We start from the raw sequence: 22,351 nt of genomic DNA, 5'->3' as shown, positions 1-22,351 counted from the left end.
TACATCTATGCCTCTATCCTGACCTTGACCATTTAGGGATAAGTTTTAAGCCTTTCAACGACACTGCAGTCAAACCCAAAACAAAGCAAACCAAACCAAGTTAAGGCAGGTCAGATAGTTCATATGATAATTGCCCAAATTATAAAATGTTAATCAAGCCTGGTAACAAGAGACTGGTATTAGATGACCTGTATAGTTTTCAGAGCTTTAGCTATTTGACTCTTTTTGCGGTGCTAATAGCTCTTCTAAGGCAACATAACTAAGACAGACAAGTCCACTCTTACACAATTCTGCAGAACTGCAGAAGCTCTTAGTGAGGACTGAGCTAATGGCTGAGCTATTAGCTAGCTGCTTCCTAAAATTTTCAGTGGATTGGAAACTGTATGTGTATATGTGTGAGACACAATGACCACAAATCCATAAGGAATTTGAAAAACATTTTAATCATTTTTTCTTGATTGTTTGCACACTTACTTGCCCTCTAATTAAGTTAACCAAGAGGGAAAAAAACCCCTCATCTCTAGTTTCTATGAAACTTTGGGCTTTTTCACCCAAAGGAATACTTAGTGAGGTTCCCTTCTACCTGAGCATTCCATCCATCTACAATGTCTGACTGCTTTCAATTCTGAAATCGCATGAATCGATTTTGACAACCTGCCATCAAATGGAATCAGAATATGAGGATATTTCATCACAACACGATGCTTCAGCATCACCATGCACTGCTGCAGCATTGAGACACAACGATGCCAACTTGCCTGGTTTTAGTCCCACTGAGAAGGGAGTGTTAAGAGTAATATACTATCATCTACTAAATTTAGCCATCATACAGCCTGCAACATCCACAGAAATGGGAACAATAAATTGACAGCACTCAGGCTGGTGATTAATTGTTGGCACTTACAGTCAGTTCCATGTCCTCCTCCTCTTTTTCTTTTACTGGCTTCTCTGGTTCCTCTGGCTCCTTCTCTTGAAGATGGATCTCATTGGCTTGGGACATGTAAGGCATATCATCTTTGTTCTTGAACTCCAAGCTGAGGATTGAAGGAGGAAGTAGAATTCCTAGAATTACCTAAAGCAATAATAATGACAACAATAATAATCACAGTAAACAGATTGCAGTCATGATGGTTACTTAGTATCAAAGGGAACTAGTCCCTCAGGACATTCAGGAAAAGAAAGATATGTGAGTTTCTATGACAATAGAGTATTTGACACTTTGGGTTATGTTATCAGAGCTCTGTAATGAAACAAAGCATGTAACTTCTATTAGTATTGCTGTGAGTGCTATGGCTAATTGCCTCTCTTGAGTATTTTATCTGCTCGCTCATCAGCTGCATATTGTTACATATAAGAATATACTTACAAAATATTACATAAGGTCAGCAGTAAGTGGGATCTACACCAGGGGTGTTCACACCTTGGACCTGCAAATTTTAGCATTTTACATCATAGATAGTGATGTAAACAGTATTAATTTCTACAGAGAGGGTTAATAGGTAGCAAGCTCTCTGTGTCCTTACTTAAGGTGCACAGCTAGTCGAAGAGTAACCATATGTAGATCTGAGGAGATAAGGCAAAGCCAGCAACAACAAATGCTGACGTGTTTGGCTGCATAGTCCCCTTAGATTTTGCTTCAGTAACCTGGCAGCCATGCAATGCTAACGCTAACATCAGCTCTTTCTTTTCCGCTTTTCCTGCCTTACTATGTGGGTGTGCAGAAACCATTCGAATTATCTGGTGTGGATTTGTGCAATGAATGATGCTTGGGGTTAAATCAGTAGTATAACTGAAGAGATATCATAGTAATAAAAAATAACTGACCTATCTGTATTTGCAAGCACAATAGCTTTTCTTGGTTTTGCTGTAATCTCATGGAAAATGATTTTGTTATAAACCTCTCCCTAAATGACAGTGAAATCAGATAGCTTGTTGGCAGGCCAGGGAGGGTGACTGCTTGCTTCTGCTCGTCACATTGACAGACAGCATGTGTGTTGTTGAGACCATCCAAACTAACACAATTAGAAGCAGTTAGCACAGATGAATGCTGTGCCTAGCCTTGGAAGAGCTGGGCAGCAGGCTGCCTGCACTGCACCTGCACTCAGCTCTTGCAAAAAGATGCGTCCAGGGAGAAGGGATTACGGGCAGACTTGGCTTCCCAGAGAGGCTATTTTTAAGAACAGGCAGAATTAACAATTGCCTCTCCCCCTCCCACTGCTGCTATACATCACCATTGAGACTAAATAATTACACTGAGCCTTCTTGCCATTTGCCAATTTTGATGGGAGAAAATTGTTCATGGGAAATAATCCATGACTGATGCTTGCAAATTTATTTCTTTGCCACACTGCCTCTTGCTTGAGTAGCTTGTCGACTGCATTAGGTTTAAACAGGACTTGCTAATGAGCTTCAGTGAAACAAAACACAGACTAGAAAGGGAGTAAAAGATCCTTGTGAAATCCTGATGTTACAAGAAGCTGAAAGGAAACAGTTTCCTACCTTCAGCTACTCATTGTGAAAGGAAGGACTATTTAAAGGAAGGTTTAAGAGGCGCATGCTGCAAAGGAGAAAGCATGTGGAAATGAGTTGGTGCAGTAATCCCTATCTCTACCCAGGCTGAACGTCTGCAAAGCCAAGCAGTGGACAAGGCAGCAGTCCCTATGAAGGGCTTTGGGCCTACAAGTCTAGTCAGAAAAACAGCTAGTGAAGATATCTCCAAATAGAGGGATGTTTTTCCCCTGTAAATGGAACAATTATTTACACATAGCTCCTGCAGGAGGATGATGAGAATGTTATCACTACTTAGTCATCACTATCATTGGACTAGACTCAGTAGGATAACAATGTACGTAGTCATAAACACTCTCACTGTTACTGAACACCTTTTCACACAGCAAAACCACTGAGCAATTACCACTTTTCCACATACATGATTAACACAGGAGACAGAACTCCTTTTTCAATGAAAATACTCCTCAGTCATCTGGGAGGAAGAGGTGATCCCTGGTTAGGTACTGACTGGTGTGTTGAGTGAAGGTGGGAGATGACAGCCCATGGACACAAATTCACCTCCCAGATTTTACTATGCTCTATTAGCAGTTTTGCTACCTGTGGAAGTGAAACTTCAACAGCTTTGAAAGTTGAATTATCCACTAGATCCTCTCAGATAGTCCCTTCAGGTTAGTCATGAAGAAGTTGGCAGGGGACTGCAGGAAATTTTGTACTGCTTGCTTTGGCCTGTTCTAGGGAAAGTTGTCAGATTGGCATCTTTCACTAGTGGTTAATCCACTTACATATCCTTTTTCTTTATATATCTTCAAAAACCTTAGCTAACTCCTCAAGTATCCAGGCAGGGTGGCAGACCAACCTCTTGGCTCAATTCTAATTCTGATAACTCTCACTGATGCTGGTCTGGGCTTTGAGAAAGATGTCAAAGAATAAAGAGTAATGTGCTTTGAACTTGGGTTTGTAATAAAAGCTCCCTGCTGAAAAACTGAATGTAGGAGGAATATACCTTGCTAAAGGTCACTACAAATAGGTGCCTGAAATATGGTTAATTGAGCCAGTTGTTATTGATTTGTTGGGAGCCCTGTCACCACCTATTCAAACTCCTCTCACCGTTAACTTTGTTTTAAAACAGTGCTGACCTTTAGGCCAGAATTTTTGCGCATCCGGAGACGGCCCATCCACATGTCCGTGAGCAGCATTTGGCTGCAGGTGTGCGCAATGAAGTCCCTGTGCTTGGCTGCCACTGCGAGCTGCAGGCATGTGGCATTGCTCCAGTTCTTCAGCTCGTAGGTCAGCAGTTTCATTGCCAGTTGCTCATCCTGCTTGTATGACTGGTCCAACAGCTCCACCGCCAACTGGCCAAAGTCCCTGCAAGAGAGGGCCGTTATTCATTCCCATTAGCAAAAGCAGCCTGATGTAGAAAACACCTCTCTGCAATTCACAGCCTCTGCAAGGAGGGTATCACCTTCCATCATGCAAATTGCGATGTTGAGTGTGCCTGTGGAAACCCACATAATCAAATGTGAGTGGTTAATGGGAGGTATATAAATAAGTGCCCTGACTTAGCAGTGATGAGCACCCACACGGACCAGCTGTCTGCTCCTGCCTGCCTACCCACCTCCCTGACATTTTCTAGCTGAAATCCTCTGGTTATCTGCAGTTAGAGGATTGCTTCTTTGCTGTTTGCCCATGGCTTTGTGGTCAAGCCCACTGGAAAAAGGAGTGTCCGATATGCTTTTTAAAACTTTTAATATCAGGAAAGATTATTATGGAATCTTGGCTTGCTCACCTAAGCATGAGCTCTGGGTTAATTAATGCTTCTGTCTGAGTATTATGTTTGTAAGGATTTCAACAGCTGTTCTGTTTGAGCTGAGCAGTGTCTTGAAAAAGCACAGAGAAAGGTTGCAGCCTGACTCTTGAGGCCTCAGGGAGAACACATAGACAATATAGGTATTTCACCGCCTTCTCGACACCTTCTAATTTCAGAAGTTATACTGCTAGCAACATTGCTTCTCTGGCAGACAGATTATTCAAAAGCCATTTAGAATTTCTCTAAAGAGACTGCATTTTCCCCAAAATTAGGAGAAAAGACAAGGTAAAGATAAGCAAATTTCAGGCAAGTTCAGCAGCCTCTAATCCTTTTTTTTTTTTTTTTTTTTTTTTTTTTTTTAAACCCAGGAAAGTATATCTAAAAGAAAATTCACCTGGAATTATGGTTCAGCTCTTGGGATATGTCATCCACCATGTCGTTCTCTGATGCTTCGTGGGCCATAGCTTTGCAGAGTTTACAGGCAACAAGTGCTTTAGCCATAGCCTCTTCCCCATGCTGCCAAAAGAAGAGGGCCATCTTCTGGCGCTTCATCAGTACAGCCCACACCATTAGCTCATGGAATGGGAAGGGGAAATGATTGATCTCGGGGTCATCCAAATCAATATCAACTTCCTCCTCTCTTTTTTTTGTTGTTTTCCTCCCTCGCCGCAAAGGGACGTCATCCTGTGAGAATTGTAGGGAACTTTTTTTCAAAAGTGAAGGAAATGAATCAATTCACATAGTACATTGGATTATATCTGAGATGTGAAACACATTCCCTGCAGGCCAGACCCTTCTGTTTTTTTGGACAAAGTATTTAACATGGCAAAATGATGGAAAAAAGTACTGGTCTATGCACTGTAATTAAGAAGACAGTAACCCCATACCTAAACTCAGGGAAAAAGAGCTTTGGACTGTCACTCTGAACTGTTTTTTCTTCCTAGGAATGCAGAGCACAATCACACAACATCCAGAACCATTTTGGAAAAGCCACTGGTAAAATAAAACTAAGAGTTCATTCCAAACATAGCATCTGTTTTAACGCATCTGCCTCATTCTGTCTCCAAAAAGAACATATCCAGAGGATGTTCTGGTCTGCTGAAGACTCTTTCCCTGCTTATCTTGTGTTTCCTCCCTTTATCTTTCCACAAGATTAGAATTGTCCTTTCTTCACTCCCATTCTGCCTTTGTGTCCTATGTTTATTCCTTCTTTCTCCATCTCTTTGTTGTTTCCATCGCCTTTGGTTTCTTTCTCATTTTAGCCTATATTTTTTATCAGATAGGGTGACTTATTCTATGCTGCATCCATGGACAGCAAAATTAAAGTTGTATGAATACAACAAAGAAGAAAACAGTACTATCTCCTTGAAGCATGAGGGTAGCCAGAAATGTCAACAAAACTGATAGACATTTGTCACATGAGAAGATTTTGGCATCATTCTCTGCAACTACTTCATTTCTGTAGACATATATTAAGGTTATATAGTTTTCTGACTGAGATGATGCTTGGCCTGACATATGGAAACATTTTCTTTAATCTTCATGAAAAGACAAATAATATATAGAGGGGTCAGAGCCTTCTTTTCTCTTATCTGTCAGCTAGAGTTTTATTAAGAAATGTTTCTTAATATGGCCTAAACATGATATCTGGATGAAAAATGCAATCTATGTGGCACATTTCTCACACAAAACTTAAAAACAACTATTGGTATCTTTATTACAGTGAATTTAAACCTTATCTTGATACAGCAAATATTTGTCAAAGAAGGAAAAGACAGGTCGCCTACCTCCATTCCCAACAGTTTCAGGGCTTTTGGCTGTACAAAAAAGTTAGAAAAATGTTATTTCTCCCAGAAGGTTGATTAAAAATTACAACCATATGTGTATACATACAGACATACATGCGTAAGTGTGTGCAATGTAATGTTATATAGATACATCAATCCAATAATCACTTACATATATTTAATTCAACCTGAGTTTGACCCTATTTCACCGAAATATACAACAGAAGACATACATTTAGATTCAGATACAAGTTACAGACGATTTGGGGTTGTTCTGGTGGAAAAGAGAAAGGAATTACTGCGAAGACATGAATGGATTTCTCTTTCAGTATTTTGGCCATTCCCCTGGCACACTTCTTGAGTGGTGCAGAGCTGCTCTGTGGAATTGCTACTCAAAGGCTCTTCTTAATGGAGCAAATAAGGGAAGAAAGTTCTTTCCAGCAGCTACAGTTACTTCCTTTCCTCTCCAAAGTGAAGAATGAATGTGTAAGGAAACAATCAAACCCATTTCAGGTGTTTCTTCAATCTGTTTTACAGACCTGTTGCTCTTTACAGTCATTTTGAACAACATTCAATTGCGTATATTGCTCAAATCTGAACTGAGACAGGAAATGAAAATGTGAGGCAAAAACAGGAAATGAAAGAACTATAAATCTTGGTGGGAGTAGTTGAGCAATTGTTCTTCATGTTGGCTTGGGTTTGTGGCATTATGGATGACAAAAAATATATTAATATTTTAGAAAGGTAGTAAACTTACTTTGGATTCACAGTATTGTAATCTATCAAACATGAAAACCAGAAAACTACTGAATGGTGTTTCTGTCATGAACCCATTGACTCTGCTGGAGCCACATCCAGCCAATAAAGACAATTTTGGGTTTCAGGTTTCTTTGTCCTGATGCCTTCAGGCCACAGTCAAGAAGATGAGTCATGAGATAGGAAGTGTGTCTATCAGAACACAAGTCTTTTTCAAGTCTGACACAGGCGTCCTGTGGTATTATTGGTACAGGTCAAAAGACTTGTCTTTCAAAAGCTGTAGATACCTGTAATTACAATTTTAGAGCATAAGGAGACTGCTTTATGCCCTGGTCTCACCAGGAGAGCAGAATGCAACTTTTTTTTCATAACATTCATTAAAAATGCAGCTTGTATCAGCGGCTGGCTTGTGGTGCATTCTGGTAAAATTGCTGCTACCTACATAATGGAAATGAATCTGTTGACTGAGTGGTGTGTGCAAGGAGATTGGCCCATCCTGGAACCATCTGAGATACTATGGCAATCTGTGACAGCACGTGCAGTCATACAGATGGCAAATAACTGTCTCCTTACCCTTTTGGGCCCAAATAAATTGTGGTAGAGTGTTCTGAACCGTTTTCGGGTGTAATTGCAGCGATATGCTCCTCCCATCAGGTACTCTATCACCAAACCAATATCAATCAGACTTATTCGATAATCAGGGGGTAAGTTTCCCTGCAATGAAAATAAGAAGGATTGTGGGGAAGGAAGAAATGCTCGTTACTGGCATTGTTAAATATACTATACAATGATGTTAGAATAAAACAAATTAAATACTTAAAAACAGGAATGTATTATTATGCTGGTTAATTAATTCACCTTAAAATAGATCCAACCGAAACCTGGATATTCTCGCTTGGAAAGAAGACATAAATTAAATAAGAAGGTGAAGAACTTGTTGGAAGTAACAGAAGATAACGTCAGTACACAGTACTCATATTCTTCAGCTGGGGAAACAAGGAACACAACTGCAGAACAAAAAGCACGAGGATCAGCACACTTGAAAGGTCAGACACAGTTGCTGGACCATAGTCCTGCAAGATAGCATCTTTTCTGCACCATCTGTCTCCACAACACTTCTCCTGGCATCTCACATCTCTGCTGGTATCTCTTTGAACTGCCTCATCTCCACTGCCAAGGCATAGTGAAGTGACATCATGCAATATCATTTGATCACATGGAATCAGCTCCTGCATGTCATCTTCTAGTCCTGCAGTTTCCTTCCTATGTTCCAGGAAAGGAAGGGCAGGGGAGAAAGAGCTGTGTTATCTGCTTAGCATTTGTTCTTGGGGTTATCTACAAATAAACAGATTTTTTTGCTTGAATTCCACACCTAGTGTGAGAAAAGCACTGGTATGAAAGGTACAACAAACAAAGTATCTGTTGCTAAATCTTTGGTTTTGGTGCTTGTTTTTTTTTGTTTTTTTTTTTTTTCCATGAAGACATAAACATAAGAAAAACCTATTTCACCGTGAGAGTGATGGAGCAGTGGCACAGGCTGCCCAGGGGGGTTGTGGAGTCTCCTTCCTTGGAGGTCTTCAAGTCCCACCTGGACATGTTCCTATGCAACCTGATCTAGGTGACCCTGCTTCTGCAGGGGGGGTTGGACTAGATGATCTCTAAAGGTCCCTTCCAACCCCTACCAGTCTATGATTCTATGAAGAAAACTAATGGCCTAGTAATTTTCCTATACAGTTTCCAACATATTTTACTGAAAACTCCTCTAGGCACAATAATCTTGCTACCTAATTTCCAGCAGTGCCAGGGAGATTTTCTCCCGAGAGGTGATTTGTGCTAGTGGCAAAGCTCATTAGCAGAATCCTGTAAAAGGTATCTACATACTTGCTCTTCCCTTTCTTTTCCTTTCTTATCCTCTGTTAAATAGACATATATATGCAATGTGTTCGGTATGCATCATTTATTTTGAAGGGAAGAAGATTGATAAACATGTCTTAACTACCCTCACTGTGTGAGCTGCTTGCATGTATCTTCTGTCTCTCCACTGTTAAGTATGAAAATGGCAAGAGTTAGGAGTTCTCTGATACTTATTACTTGCAAAGGTCTGAAGAAACACCTCAGTAGCACCTGGTCTCTTGCTGCACAGGAACCTGTGCCTGCCTTTGAGTTAATTGCATATTTCTGTTCTCCAGTAGCATTAAGCCTGATGCAATACCAAGAGGGGCAGAAAAATTTCAGGGTGTGCTAGTTTCCTGGATGTGCCAGTGGAGTGCTCTTGGGGGTCTTTGGTGATGGAAGAAGAAAACCCCAGCGTGGGCACATCTGCTCTTCTGTTCACTGTTGTGTACCCTGGGAATTCCACAAGGAAAATTCAGAACCTTTGACAGGAGATAACAGGAAGAGAGTGTTCCCAAATGAAAGTTCGCTTCCTTCTCTAAATCACTGCCCTCAAACTGTTCAGATGATAGTCTATGGTTCAGTGAGCAGTACTCTACCAGAAAAGTAGGCATGATTCAGCAAATTGTGAATAGTTCACCCAGAACTAGAGATGTCATTAAGAATCCTTCAGATTTACAGAACCCTCTTGGTCCTATATGTCACTATGCAAGAGAAGTGACCACAAATTAAAGGTGGAAAGAGAGAGAAATAATCCTTCTGTGGACAGTAAGTGGTAGCCTTGGAAAAAGAGAAAATTACTCTAGTAAAAAATTAAGTTGTATAGTCAATATTTCAGAGGGAGCAGGAAATTTTAATTGTCAGTTTCAAACTTTTGCAGTGCAGTTTAATAAAATAATCACATATTCTATAATGATATACAGCACAGACTACAGTTAGCCTGTAGCTCTTCTTATGTGGTCATCAAAAGAAGGTTAGTAATTTACATGGAACAATTTTATGACTGCATGTCTTGTTAGAAATACCCACAGGTCTGCAGATATATGCCTGGCTTCTCTGCAGATGTGCTTATTAGATTCAGAGCACAGAAACACTAATGGCAAGCAGATGGCAACTGGTTCTGCAGAAGGGTCAAAACAGATGCAAAGATCCTCCTTCATCTTCTGCTTCAGCCAGGAAGAGCACTGCTTACTTCCCTACCTGCTCACTGCAGTACAAAAGTATTGCTGAAAGGTTAAGGGACGAGAGTGGGAGGTACTGCTGTGGTCTACAGTGGCTAGCAAGAGGCTGCGATGCAAAGGCACAGAAGGTCAAGAAAATTTGGTGGCAAACAAAGAACCTCACAAGCTCACATCAGGAAAACACATTTTATAGACATACACATACGTGTGGCTCCATGCTAACACTTGATTACTTTTCCAAAGCAAGCATCTATAGCAAAGCGAATTGGACCATCCTTGTGAGAGGAGTTATGCATGTTCCAAAGCACTTGACCTATCAGCAGACACGTTGAACTACCCTGTCAGTGCAGAGTCTGCTTGTAAATGAAACACAGTGGTGCAGGTGAGCCAGAACCCCGGCCAAGAATAGTAAAAATTTGTATAGGCTAATTCAAATGTAGCCAGGGTAGTCAGAAATGTCAGAGGAGAAGGTTTGATTTTTGGGTATGATAGATACTCCAGTTAATAACCAACTAAACTTTTAATGTTGGGACAAGGTCGTCTGTGCTAATGCATTATTCCTTCCCTGAAGAAACTTTAAACTGTAGGCAATTGATTACAGTATTTTTTCATTTCAAGTGTGTTTTTATATTCGGCATCTACCAAGCCTCCAATTTTGCATACTGAGGAAAAATATACTACTTCCAAAATTCTGTATATTGCTTTTTAGTTCTCTGGAAATGTAGACATACAGTAGCAGTCTAAAATTAAGATCTTTAAAATCTTATATCATCCTAGAGCGAGATTAAGATATATTGACTACATACAGTTTTTGGATTGAAGAAACAAACCAAACCCCCCTGTTAATTTCTACTAATCTTCATTAGCTAGTTGAATCAGGGGAGAACGTTTTAAAAGCCACCTGTAGAGGGCAACCTCCACTTACGTACAGGATGCCCAGCGCGGCCACCGTTCTTGCTTAGCCTGGGCGCTTCGGTTTTTATGGTTCAAGGAACGTTCAAAGTCCTTAACGTTTAATTCTGTACTCATGACAGGAGACATGAAAAAAGGATGCAAACGATGCCGGCAGACTTGTCATCATATGTACTTATGGAACCGAGAGGATTGAAAAGATTGATGTGCACTGCTGTCTGTCATTAAGAAGGCTTTTTTTTTTTTTTTCTTGTTAACATATGCAGAATTTAAAGCGACCTCAGTTTATTGTAAATTCTGTGTCTCCAGACCTTTACAATACACTGTCCAGTCTTTGTAACAATATTTAGAAATCCAGAGGAACAAAGAAATGATCACTGTGTATGCTTGTGCATGTGTGTGCATGTGTGCACACGTGAGTGTCTGACACAAACAGAATGTGGTAATGTGACTTCATCATTCCAATTCTTTGCTTCAATAAGAAGGTAGGGTGGTCTTTCAAACAAAATCTCAAAATCCTCCCTGTGATTTACACAGGTATGAAGTACAACAGAAGTAAATTAAATAATGCTTCTATGATTTGTAAGCATCTATTTTCTACTTGAGCATCTACAAAAATCTGAGAGGTTAAGTATCTGGCATCAAAATAGGTTTTAACTGAAAAAACAAGCAGCAGCAGTGTGGTCTAGTTTTCATGCACAGTGAGCAGCTCAACTGTCAAATAGTGATGTCCACTAAGAAGTTATTTCCAGGGAAGTCTTTTCATTTAAACTGTTGTCAGATCTGCTGGCTGATTTACAGCTTGGTTGATAGGTAAGGGATCTGCTTGGATAGCACGGCAAAGGTGAGCTGTCACTTTTCTTCAAGTGAACTGCAGTTGTTTGTCGTCACTGACAAAATGAGAAATACAGCCAAAGGAGTGCAGGTTTCTGATGGAGCTGCTAGAGGGCTGCACCAGGCTGTTTGTTTTTAAACCCCTTAACTATACTCTAATAAGAGCACACAGTGACTTAATGTACTAGGAGTTATTGGAGACTTTAGATCCTGACAGAGGAAAGAAAGATGAATTTATGGAAAAGTGGCCATCACCTAACATTTAGCAGTCACCATGGAACAAATGATGCCATGAAATGGAGTGTAAGTTTGTTTAATGGCAATGTCTATCAATAGATACCTATGAGTACTGACCTTCTTTGCCTGTTACAATGCCCTTTTTTGAAGAGCTCATTTAAAGAGACATCTTTTGTCAAAGACTCAGGAAAAGACATTGATATTTAGCTGCTCGACATACACATTGCTATGCCTTCAAAGGAAGACTTGGAAAGGTGATGCTGAGGGAAGAGAAGGAGCTTAAAAGGAATATAAGGTAAGGAGATAGATGAAACTTGTTTCAAATTCTTATAGGCAAATAAATAACTGTATATTTATGCTCTGGTAAATTGAGCTTCAAAAGAAATAGTCAGTCAAAATGCATTCTAATATTACTCTGTCCTATGCAACAGGATTTGTGCATAGGAAAAGTTTTAGTTATTTCTGTAGACATTGCACGCTTTCTGATGGTCACTTAATATACTATATATCATTGAATAGTGATGATGTCATGTAACAGACTAATCAAAGAAAAGAACTAGAATCTCCCTAAACATAACTACTGATTATTCTATATCATTTAACAAAAAGATGATATATGAGGCCTTTCCACTCCCCTCCTCTAGTTGCCTTCAGTCTGCTCACATGTCAGTGACAGAAAAAGACACCAAAGTCTATGCTCTTACAAAAAAAATGTCATTCTTTTTCCAGTCTTCTCTCTAGTAGCATGTACAGATATCTCCCTTCTCAAGTATGCTACCCCGAGGTCTGACTTACGTAATGTGCAAAGTTGTAATCTGCTCATAATATGGGAGAATATTCCAGCTGATGAGGTCAGTTGTAGACTCAATCTTCTTACTTGATCCATATATTTAGAGGATAAGGGATTTTAACTAATTGCTGCTGCTTTAACATTTTTAATCCTGAACATATTGCTAAAGGTATTTAGTATCTCTGTCCTTTTGTTATATTTTTCTATCTTTCTGTCCTGCACTCCTAACAATTCAAGACGCTTGAAATTACCTTGGTAAAGAGGCAAGTGAAAGTCATACTACTTCTTTTTGTATATTTCTGCTGAGGAAGATGGCTACATTATATGACACAACATAGAATGAGAAACTTTCAACAAATGAGAATCCAGCACAAAGATAAGGGCTATTTTACAGGCTCAGAAGTAAACTATCAACATGGAAATCAGCTTTGACAATAGCTGCAGGTATGGAAAAATACGGATAACAGCATAAATCCACACAGTATGTAAGAGCCTACAATTATGCCAGCAGAAGCACTACTATCCAAGCATCTAAAACCACAGAGAAAGCAAGCCAAGTAACTTGCTAATTGTGCTTTGTATGCAAAAAGTTCATATTTGGTACACACAAACAGGACAGTCTGTAATGGCAGGGGAAGGAGAAGGCTCCAACTGAAAGCTCATGCAACATAGAGATTGTATCTAGCTACAAAAAGCAATCAATGTTATCTCCAACCTACCGTCTATTGGACTCTTACCTTTTTGACATCCCTGACTAGATGATACAGAGTGTTGGATGGTCCATGTCTCTGCAAAAGACAAATAAAATAAAATAAAATAAAATAAAATAAAATAAAATAGTTTTGCATTGTCCATAAGATGTAAATGTTGAATTAGCTTTCTCATCTTAGTAGTTTAAAAATCAGGCAGCTGAGAGCATTTCAATTGTACAATGTTACAAAGTAAAAAAAAATCAGTTGTAAGAGCATTATCTCACCTGACTTTTGTACAAAAATCTTCAGTAAGAAAAACATAAGATCTGACATATGGTTAAAAACTAAGGTTCTGTATACCAGATCAGGCTCCTGGCTTAGGTAAAGCAGCAACACGCACAGTTTCTGGGAGAGGATGGCAGGGAAAAATGCTGTTTGTCAGCCTTCCTGCATTCAGGATCTCCACTTCCATGGTTGGTGGCTCAGAAAGCCCCTAAACCTGACCTTGCTCCTAAACTGTCTTGTCTAAAAGCCACTAACAGCTTACACACTCTATGAATTTGTCCAGTCTTCTTTTGCCTCCACCCAATATGAAGAACATTCTGCAGCAGACTCCCAAAATGTCAATTATACATTACGTAGAGAAGTAGTTTCTTTTGTGTTATTTTAAGGGATGTTTATGGGAAGCCTCCTTGGCCATAACTGATGGTAGGTGAGACCACTGCGTATGTGCAATCAGTGTTTCCACACATAGATTGCTCTGCATTTGCCAATATTTAAATTTATGTAATCCCATCACTATGCATGATAAGACTTTCCTGTGGTTCTTCATATGCCATTTCAGATTTTCCTACCCTGTGTGATGCTAAACCACTTGCAGACATTGTTCCTTCAGTGGTTACTGTTTTTCAGATCCTCTCTAAACAGGTTGCAGCAGTGGTCCCAGGACAGGATCTTGGATGACTGTGGTCATAACGTCCTTTTGTGTGAGAACAGACCCTGTATTCCTACTCCCTATTTTCTGTCCTTCAAATAGTCTTTAAACCACATCATCTATGCCATGACAGATAAATTTCTTTATTAACCTTTAAGGTTATATTGCCAAACATTTTTTGTAAAAACAAGTGAACCAGGTGCAACATCCATATCCTCCTTGACGCTGACTTCAGAAACAGTAGCAGATTCCTAAGGCTTAACATTTTCCTACAGAAGCTGGGTAAAATCTTTCTCATAATAAAGTTGATTCCCTTGTCTGTTAATTCTATGCTTTATTGTATTTCTACAAATTTGCATTGTCAGAAATTGGATTCACTGGTCACTCTCAGGACTCATGCTGAAATTTGGTATTTAACTGGCCTTGCATATTTTTTTTGGTGCTAAGGTTACTAATGGTCATGTATCAGAATTGGTAGTTTACACATTTCACAGCCTGGGTCTTTTGAAACTCTTGCATGAATAACTTCAATAGCTCAGAAAAAATTCTTTTCAAGCAGGCCTTCATTTAGCTGTAGAACTGATTACTTTCCTCAGACTCACTCTCTGTAAAAAAATGGTTTTGGTACAAGAACTACAATGCTTATGTTTGTAGCAAGGAAGCTCATAAGCTTTCTGATCTTCATATGTAGATGTCAATTGATAGGCAAAGTTTAAAGCAATGAAAGATCAGATGGGAACCTGTCACAAGGGTGCCACAGATACCCGCTCCTCTGTATTTTTCACAAATTTAACAAAATCTTTTCATATTTGGTATACTTGAAAGATTGACTTCTGGTCACCATCAGTGTGAAACTCCTTTGGACAACAGCCCAGCGTGGCAGCTTATGATGGCAGGGCTTTGAAAAGTACCGGCAGAAAAAAAATTACTGAAAAGGGCCATGCACTGTATCACAACCTCTTTCCCACAGACAGAACCCGCAATCTTAAGAACTAGGCAATGCTTTCAGAATTTTTCCATACCACTTAAGCAACTTGAACTTACTGATTTCTCTTACTAGGTAATAATGATACAAATTCTGGAATGTGTTTCACAGTTGAGAAACCAGAAGCAATTGAAACCTGTGCAGTTTTATGATCATTTTAAGGGAAAATATATGAAACTTGCAAACAGGCTTTCAAAGTCAAAACTATAATTTTTGGAATATTTGTTGAAGACATGAGGAGGTCCTTCACTGTAACAGACCTCCTAAAATCATCAGATTTCACCTTTAAATTCAGAATATTATCCCAAGAAGGTTGGTTCTATTTGTTTTCTAGTGGCTGAGCTTGATTCACAGCAAGATTTTTCTGAAACTGTAAGGGAGCTATACATCAGTTATATGTCAGCAGTCATACATCAACATCCTAGAGGTTCTAATTTGCCAGTTACTGTCTTTTAGCTGGTGCCATTAGCTTAAATCTCAGGACTATCACATTGGAATTACAATGACCAGAAATCAGCTGGTAGTGTGTGGGGCTTAACCAATGTCTCAGAAAATCTGTACAGTAGATTAGGTGGGCAAGACACAGAGTGTTCCATTATATGAAAGTTAAAGCTGAGAAACATTGTGGACTTCTAACATAGAAAGTTTTCACAGCAGGAGTTGGCTGCCTTGTGCATCATCATGTCGTTGTTATAAGAGCAGGAGAGAGAACAATGAATACAGAGATAGAAAATTTGCCTTAGGTTGGCCCTACCGTATTGTACAACTCCTCTAGCCGGGAGATGGTGAGAAAACGATGCATGCTTACTCCATTTTCTATGAGTAATTTCACAAAATCCACTCTGTCCAACACTAGTGCATCCAGCATGGCTTGCTCAAGGGAGCCCACCTGCAAAGCAAGCAATTGATTCAGGCTGTTCCCAGGCAATGCAGGCCGCATCTGGCTGGTCTGGTCACCCTGGCACGAGCAGGGAATCCTGACAAATTTCTGAGGGTTGCTCTGACAAGCTTAAAATGCAATAATCACAGTTTTAGTCTATGTTCCCTTCTGAGATTCAGGGCAGCATTTCAAGAAAAATTGTCAGAATGTTAAGACTAGCATAGTCTAGAAAATCTGGATTAGGACCAAGTAACTGGAACCCAGGAAACTGGTGACCACACCTCCACACTATTCACCCTCTCTTTAGTAAGTTTATTTCTTGCTTTCCTGATAAATATTTTATTTATATAGGGTATATTTTCTACGTGCACACACACTCACTTTAATTCTGTCTTTCGTGTCTGTATTTCCTGGAAACTCAGGGAAACTTTGTCACTCAGGAAGCAGAAACAGCTTCACAATGAGCATTTCCTTGAAGCGCCAAATGCAGGAGCTCTTCCTATGCAAAACCTCTCATTTTCTATCTCTTGCAGGTTGGGGGGAGTTAGAAGGATGAGAAATTGTACTATTTCCATTGTTTAGCTTGCAAAATGATTGCAACTGCAGTATTTATTCACATTTTTGCTATGATGTAGTGATGGAACAACAACAATAAGGGCAATTTAGTACTATTAAAATCCTTCCTCTGTTTTTATGCATACTTACACCCAATATTGTAGACCAAATAAACAATCCTGTTCACTCTTTAACTGAAAAGGTGAGGATTTTTGAAACTAACTTTAAGGGACAGCAAGCTCCAGAATCGGCATTTAAAGCAAAGGTGTTGAAACAGAAGATATTCCTTGCTTTATAATTTTTCTGCGGGGAGTTTTAAATGTTAATTTAATATGAATTTTCATATGAAATTTTCATAACGGTGACAAAACAACTGTCACAGTAATGAATACTGTGATCCAATTAAATCTTCCAAACGAAGATATGTTGGACTTTGAGGAGCTAAAGGTTTTTTTCTCGGTGGCGTCTAGCACTGTAAAAACTGCAATACAAGTGGGAATTTGACTGCTCCTCCTCTGCCCTACATGACATTCAATAACCACTCCATTTACAGCCCTCTTGCTCCTGCAGAGAAGCTCTACCCACGGTGCCCCCAGGGGAACATGTTGGCCAGAGAGGCTGTCCTCACAGTTGGCAGTGGGAGCACAGGATGGGGCAGAGGACTGAAGCAGAGAGACTGATGCAGCAGCAGGCACAAATCACCAAATCAGCTTTGGAGCCACAGCACCTCCGTGGTAACATAACATTGCTGATTAGCTCTTGTTTACCTGAAGACCTCGAGCATTTGTGCAGCTTATTTTTGGTATCTGGCCATCATAAAATGCAATATTTATATATAAAAGCATATTGCTTGGTGAGCATAAAGAAGTTTGACCTTGCCTTTAACTTACACCCGATTGCTTGAAGAGCAAAACCATGTTTTGCCTTGCCTTTAACTTAGAGCCTAATGTTGTAACACGGCTGTAAACAGACACGTGCCTTTCTCAGCTTGCAGGATCATTGCTTGCTAGTATAAATGTCTAGCCTGCAGTTTCTTTAGAGGTGTGGTCTCCCTGTGTTGTTGCCTCACTAGATGTCACTATTTTCCTCAGCCAGCAACATCGACATCTTTGTAAACGCCTTTGGTAGCTGTGAACGCCAACTTTGTGTTCAGCTGCGGGCATGACTCAGTGTATTTTAAACTCCATTAAAACCACTGCCATCAACTGAACAGATTTAACCTTACATTGGGTTTAAAGTGCTTGCAGTAGAAGGTGCTGTATATATACTATACCGGCCACTGTTGCCCGTAGATAAAGATCTGACTGCGGGCGATGTCTACTCTGTTCCAGGCTAATGCTAGGCTCAGCTGGTCAGGAGCAGATGCGTTAGCTCCTGTGGATACAGAGAGAGGGGTGCAGGGAGGAGGACAGAAAAAAAGAAACAAGATATATCTTAGACTCGGGCATCAGACCACCATGGTAATTCCTCTTTGTCAAAAGTCTCACAGATGTCCATGTCATTTCTGCAACTGCTCTCATATAAAAACAAAACCAAACCATCCATTGTGCCTGTAATAAAATGCTGGTTCTCAAATCTGAAGCTGTGCTTCTTAGACTGTCTCATAAACATTAATTATTTACTCACATGCTCCTTGAAAAATACACCAGTACTTGTGATAGTCAGATGCAACTTGCAGTGCAGTAAACTAGTTTCCCTCTTCTTGGATGGGAATTGAAAGGAGAAGCCAGGAGGAGTACTGATCCAGCTGTAAGAATATGTGCACATACACGTGCACATAGACACACACAGACATGCAGACACACACACACAGACACATAGACACAGACACACACACACCAACCCCATGCATGAAGAAATTACAAACAGGCCCAACTCACATAGATCACACCAATTTCAATAGCTGTGCATTTTATGCACATCTTCTATGCATTCCCACCTGATCCTGTACATGCATAGGAATTTCTCCTCAATTTGTACTGAAGGATCCTCTAAGGACAAATTTCCCTTCACACATAGAGTATTCATGTAAGAAAGCATGCTGTATAAAGCTGGCATCAAGGTGTAATATATCTACATTAAATAACAAACTACACAGATGATAAGATAGTTTTGGAGATATTTTTCCAGAAGAGTAGGTATGTTTTTTCCTGTTCTTTTAACGGACGCTGTGGGATATTCCTGCCCTGCTGTGCTTTTCAATATTTCACTAAGGATTTCATGGTTATTATCTGATCTGTAATAAAAAAGCAGTATTTATGCTTCAGTGTCACAGGGAGAACTGGCCCAAATGAATTCATCAACCAAATAAATAAAGGGCCTTTTGACTTTTAACTACATAGATGCTTGCAGTGATTAGCTGATTGTATAAAGGCTCAGTTTTTAAAGGCCTCACACTTCCATTGTTTTCCTATCTTTTTTAATGCTCGCAGTGATATCATAGAGTGAGGACAAACAAGAGCTTTTCAGTACTTCAAAGCACTTCTGTCCCTTTTTCAGTACTATTCAAAATCATACAGCATTCTAGCTGAAATTGGACTCTGACACTGGAGGCACAGAAAACATGAAATGTAACACGCTGGCTGCTGAAGTTCTCTACGAAGGATCAGTTCAGCAGACCTTTGGGAAGTTTAGTCTACACTTCAATTTTGTAATTCTCAACTTTGGGATTTCAATGCCACTACACTTTACCAAATATTTGGCAATATCTACAGCAAATATTTGGGAGACAGTTGATTGTAGATCATGCAGATAAGTTCTGGATTGTATTACAGAAGTGAATGCTGATAAACAGGTAGGTGATACAAAAGCAGAACAACAAAAGAAAATGAAGAAAACCAATACCCCCTGAAAACAGTAAAAGACCTTTCTGTGATTAAGAAGTATCCGGAACACCCTTTTGCACAAGACACAGCTTCTCATTGCTATATACCATGACACAGACAAAAGCTCTCACAAGAGACCTCATAGAGGATGCCAACAACATCTGAGTTTCTTACACAAGCAACATGCAACATTCAAGAACAGAAAATATTTACCTTTGGGAAGGGCAAAAATGTCTCTACAGTTTTATTTATAAAACCAGATAAAAACTACCCACAGTGAGTATGACAGTGGAAATTAAGTACAGAGAGCAAATAATGCTCTCCCTCTTTCTGAAGCAAACAACAGAACCTCTTAAAATGTCATTGGATCTCCTCCTTCCCATCCGCATGCCTGCAGGAGAAACAGAGCTTTAGCAGGTGCTCAGGCAAGCTGTCTGGTGAGCACTGGATGGGGCACAGGTGTGAACTCCAAAACCTGGGGGCAGCAATGGTGATATCTCAGCCTGGCACCATTTTGCACATGTGATGTCAGAGCTCTACCTCTCGATTTTCCCAAACTGACTCCAGTCTAAGCCTGGGTAGCTAGGGGTGCATCTGGTAAGTAACCATTTTAGACTAAGAGGAGATGGGCTTGGGAAGTGGGCTATTTACACTGCCCCTACTTCAGCAAAAACTCAAGCCAAATCATGGAGACTCCAGGTCAGTCTGATCCCTGAGAGCTTTCCCCAGTTTGTGCTCAGGGACTTAGCATTCTTGGGCCCCCAGCTGCTTGTTGAACACAGAGCCTTTTGGTGCATCTGATCACAAGGAAGAGTAAGTGGCATGGGGCAGTGGCTGCATCTCCAGAAAGCTCCCCAAGTTTGTTCTTTGAGTTGTTTTCTTGGAGCATGCTTATTGCTCCAAATACTGAACAGAGGGGAAGGCAAGCCACGGTCCAGCCTCTGTCCTTCCCATTTCCCTCCACAGTGTTAAGACTGTCAACAGCAAATAAGTTTATGTGTGTGTGCAGTCTTAGAGATGATGCTCTTCTCAGTGCTTGCTACCATTAACACTTGATTTCATTGCCTTGCAGAGCACTGCAGACACTTGGCAGCTGAAGGAAATGTGCAGTTTCTCAGGGGTTTTTGTACTTCAGGTCCAAACCTATGTATCAACTAGAGCATAGACCAGGCAGTACAGGTCTGCATGCGGGGACTCTGATGCACATGGTGGGATGAATGCTCCCAGAGTGAGGTTTGTAACTGGAAAGCCCGTGCACCCTTCTCCTCTTTCCTGTCTTCTCTGTGTTGGTTTCAGGTGAATGTGGATTACACTCGTGTTACATGAGAGGAAAATAAGAGTTATGGAAGTTTATACAGGGCAGTATATGGTTTGTGAATGCTGTTTAATCAATTTTTTTTCCAGGACAGACTGATGAGTTGTGACTCAAATGAAAAACAAAGCATTCAGACTATTTCAGGTGGAATTCTAGCCAGTACTAAGAACAAAAAATAACTAATATTAGAAAAAACTCCCTGGAACAAACATGAAATGTGCTTTCCTAAGATATCATCTCCTTTTAATAATTTCCTTGATTGCATTCAGTGTACAGAGCATGGACTTCAGTCATGATAAGAAGACTCCAAAAAATAACCTCTCTGAGAACCTATCTTGCTTAGTCCAATGTACCCAAATCAAAGCCAAAGGACATTTGGAAAATGAAAAAAAAAAAAGATAGAGTTAATGACAGATTGCTCTCATCAACTCAATATAGGAATCACAGTGGAACCACTTAGGCCTTTAACACAGTCAGTGGTGAGAAATTAGCATTTCCTCACCCTATGTTTCTGTTTCATCCTGTCTCATGGAAAGATTCTCTGCTTGGTTGAATTGTATTACTTTAATTACCATGGTATATTTACTGCTTTGAAAAGTATTCAGGCAATATGATCAATCTCTATGTAATATTTACTCAGTATACTGGTGTCTGGCTGAGCGTAAAATATGTGCCTCAAAAAAATGTTTGATGACAATATGACTAATGTCTGCAGGGGAGCTCTTCTTTCCCTTCATCTGCTCCTGCATTTGGGATGCAATGCATTGATTTGGCAGTAATTTGTTTCAGTATAGATATTGCTGGATATAGATAGGCAATGCAAGGATGATGTGAAGTTGAATGAACAAGAAGATCTGGGGTGGCTCATAGTTCCCACAGGTGTTAACTTTATGCTCTTAGGTGCACATTGAGAAGTGCTTGACATCTTACATAGAATTTTCTAGTAAAAAGTCAGATGATCTATCCAATATCTTGGACCAAAAATGCCATACTCCTTGATGATAAAGCCTGGGATCACAAACTTGACTCTGTACTCTAGGTGAACCAAGGTACACATCAGGCAATGAGTGTTGTGCCCTGAAAGGATCCCAGATTACTGAAGAGATAGACTACAGGCTTTTATATACTAGCTAAAGTTTATTGTGATCAATGTGAACCTCTAAAGGATTCTTCTGGGATAGTCTATGATACTTAGTGCTCAGGAATCTGGAAAGCTGAAAGGACACAAAAGTGATCTATCTAGTTAGAAAGAGTTGTTGGGAACTCATTTCTACAGTGGTCCTAAGCATGTCAGTGTCCTCTTTGGATCATCATCTAAAGGAAAGAATTAGATTAGTGAAAATAGCAATCCAAATACACTTCCTGCTCTGCAACTCAGCATGTCTTCTGTTTTCTGTTTCAGCAGCTCTTTGGTGAAAAGGCTGTGTTTCCACTGCATTTGCTACAAATATCTTCCT

At 39.9% G+C, this 22,351-nt stretch overlaps 1 protein-coding gene across 1 annotated transcript in view; it reads right to left on the bottom strand.

The window, feature by feature from the left end:
* TRPM3 (transient receptor potential cation channel subfamily M member 3) overlaps nucleotides 1-22,351 on the bottom strand; it is a 399,584-nt gene that overhangs the window by 39,150 nt on the left and 338,083 nt on the right. Inside the window, exons 10-18 of the mRNA XM_062019433.1 lie at nucleotides 18,028-18,128; nucleotides 16,074-16,208; nucleotides 13,446-13,496; nucleotides 7,720-7,755; nucleotides 7,435-7,575; nucleotides 6,106-6,135; nucleotides 4,713-5,002; nucleotides 3,648-3,876; nucleotides 905-1,072 (exon numbers count right to left, since the gene is read on the bottom strand). Coding sequence (XP_061875417.1) covers nucleotides 905-1,072; nucleotides 3,648-3,876; nucleotides 4,713-5,002; nucleotides 6,106-6,135; nucleotides 7,435-7,575; nucleotides 7,720-7,755; nucleotides 13,446-13,496; nucleotides 16,074-16,208; nucleotides 18,028-18,128 — 1,181 coding nt within the window. The remainder of the gene's footprint in view (nucleotides 1-904; nucleotides 1,073-3,647; nucleotides 3,877-4,712; nucleotides 5,003-6,105; nucleotides 6,136-7,434; nucleotides 7,576-7,719; nucleotides 7,756-13,445; nucleotides 13,497-16,073; nucleotides 16,209-18,027; nucleotides 18,129-22,351) is intronic.

This window comes from Colius striatus, chromosome Z (assembly GCF_028858725.1).
Source record: "Colius striatus isolate bColStr4 chromosome Z, bColStr4.1.hap1, whole genome shotgun sequence".
Lineage (NCBI taxonomy): Eukaryota > Metazoa > Chordata > Aves > Coliiformes > Coliidae > Colius > Colius striatus.
The sequence above is the reverse complement of the archived record's forward strand: the minus strand, read 5'-3'. Positions and strand labels throughout refer to the sequence as shown.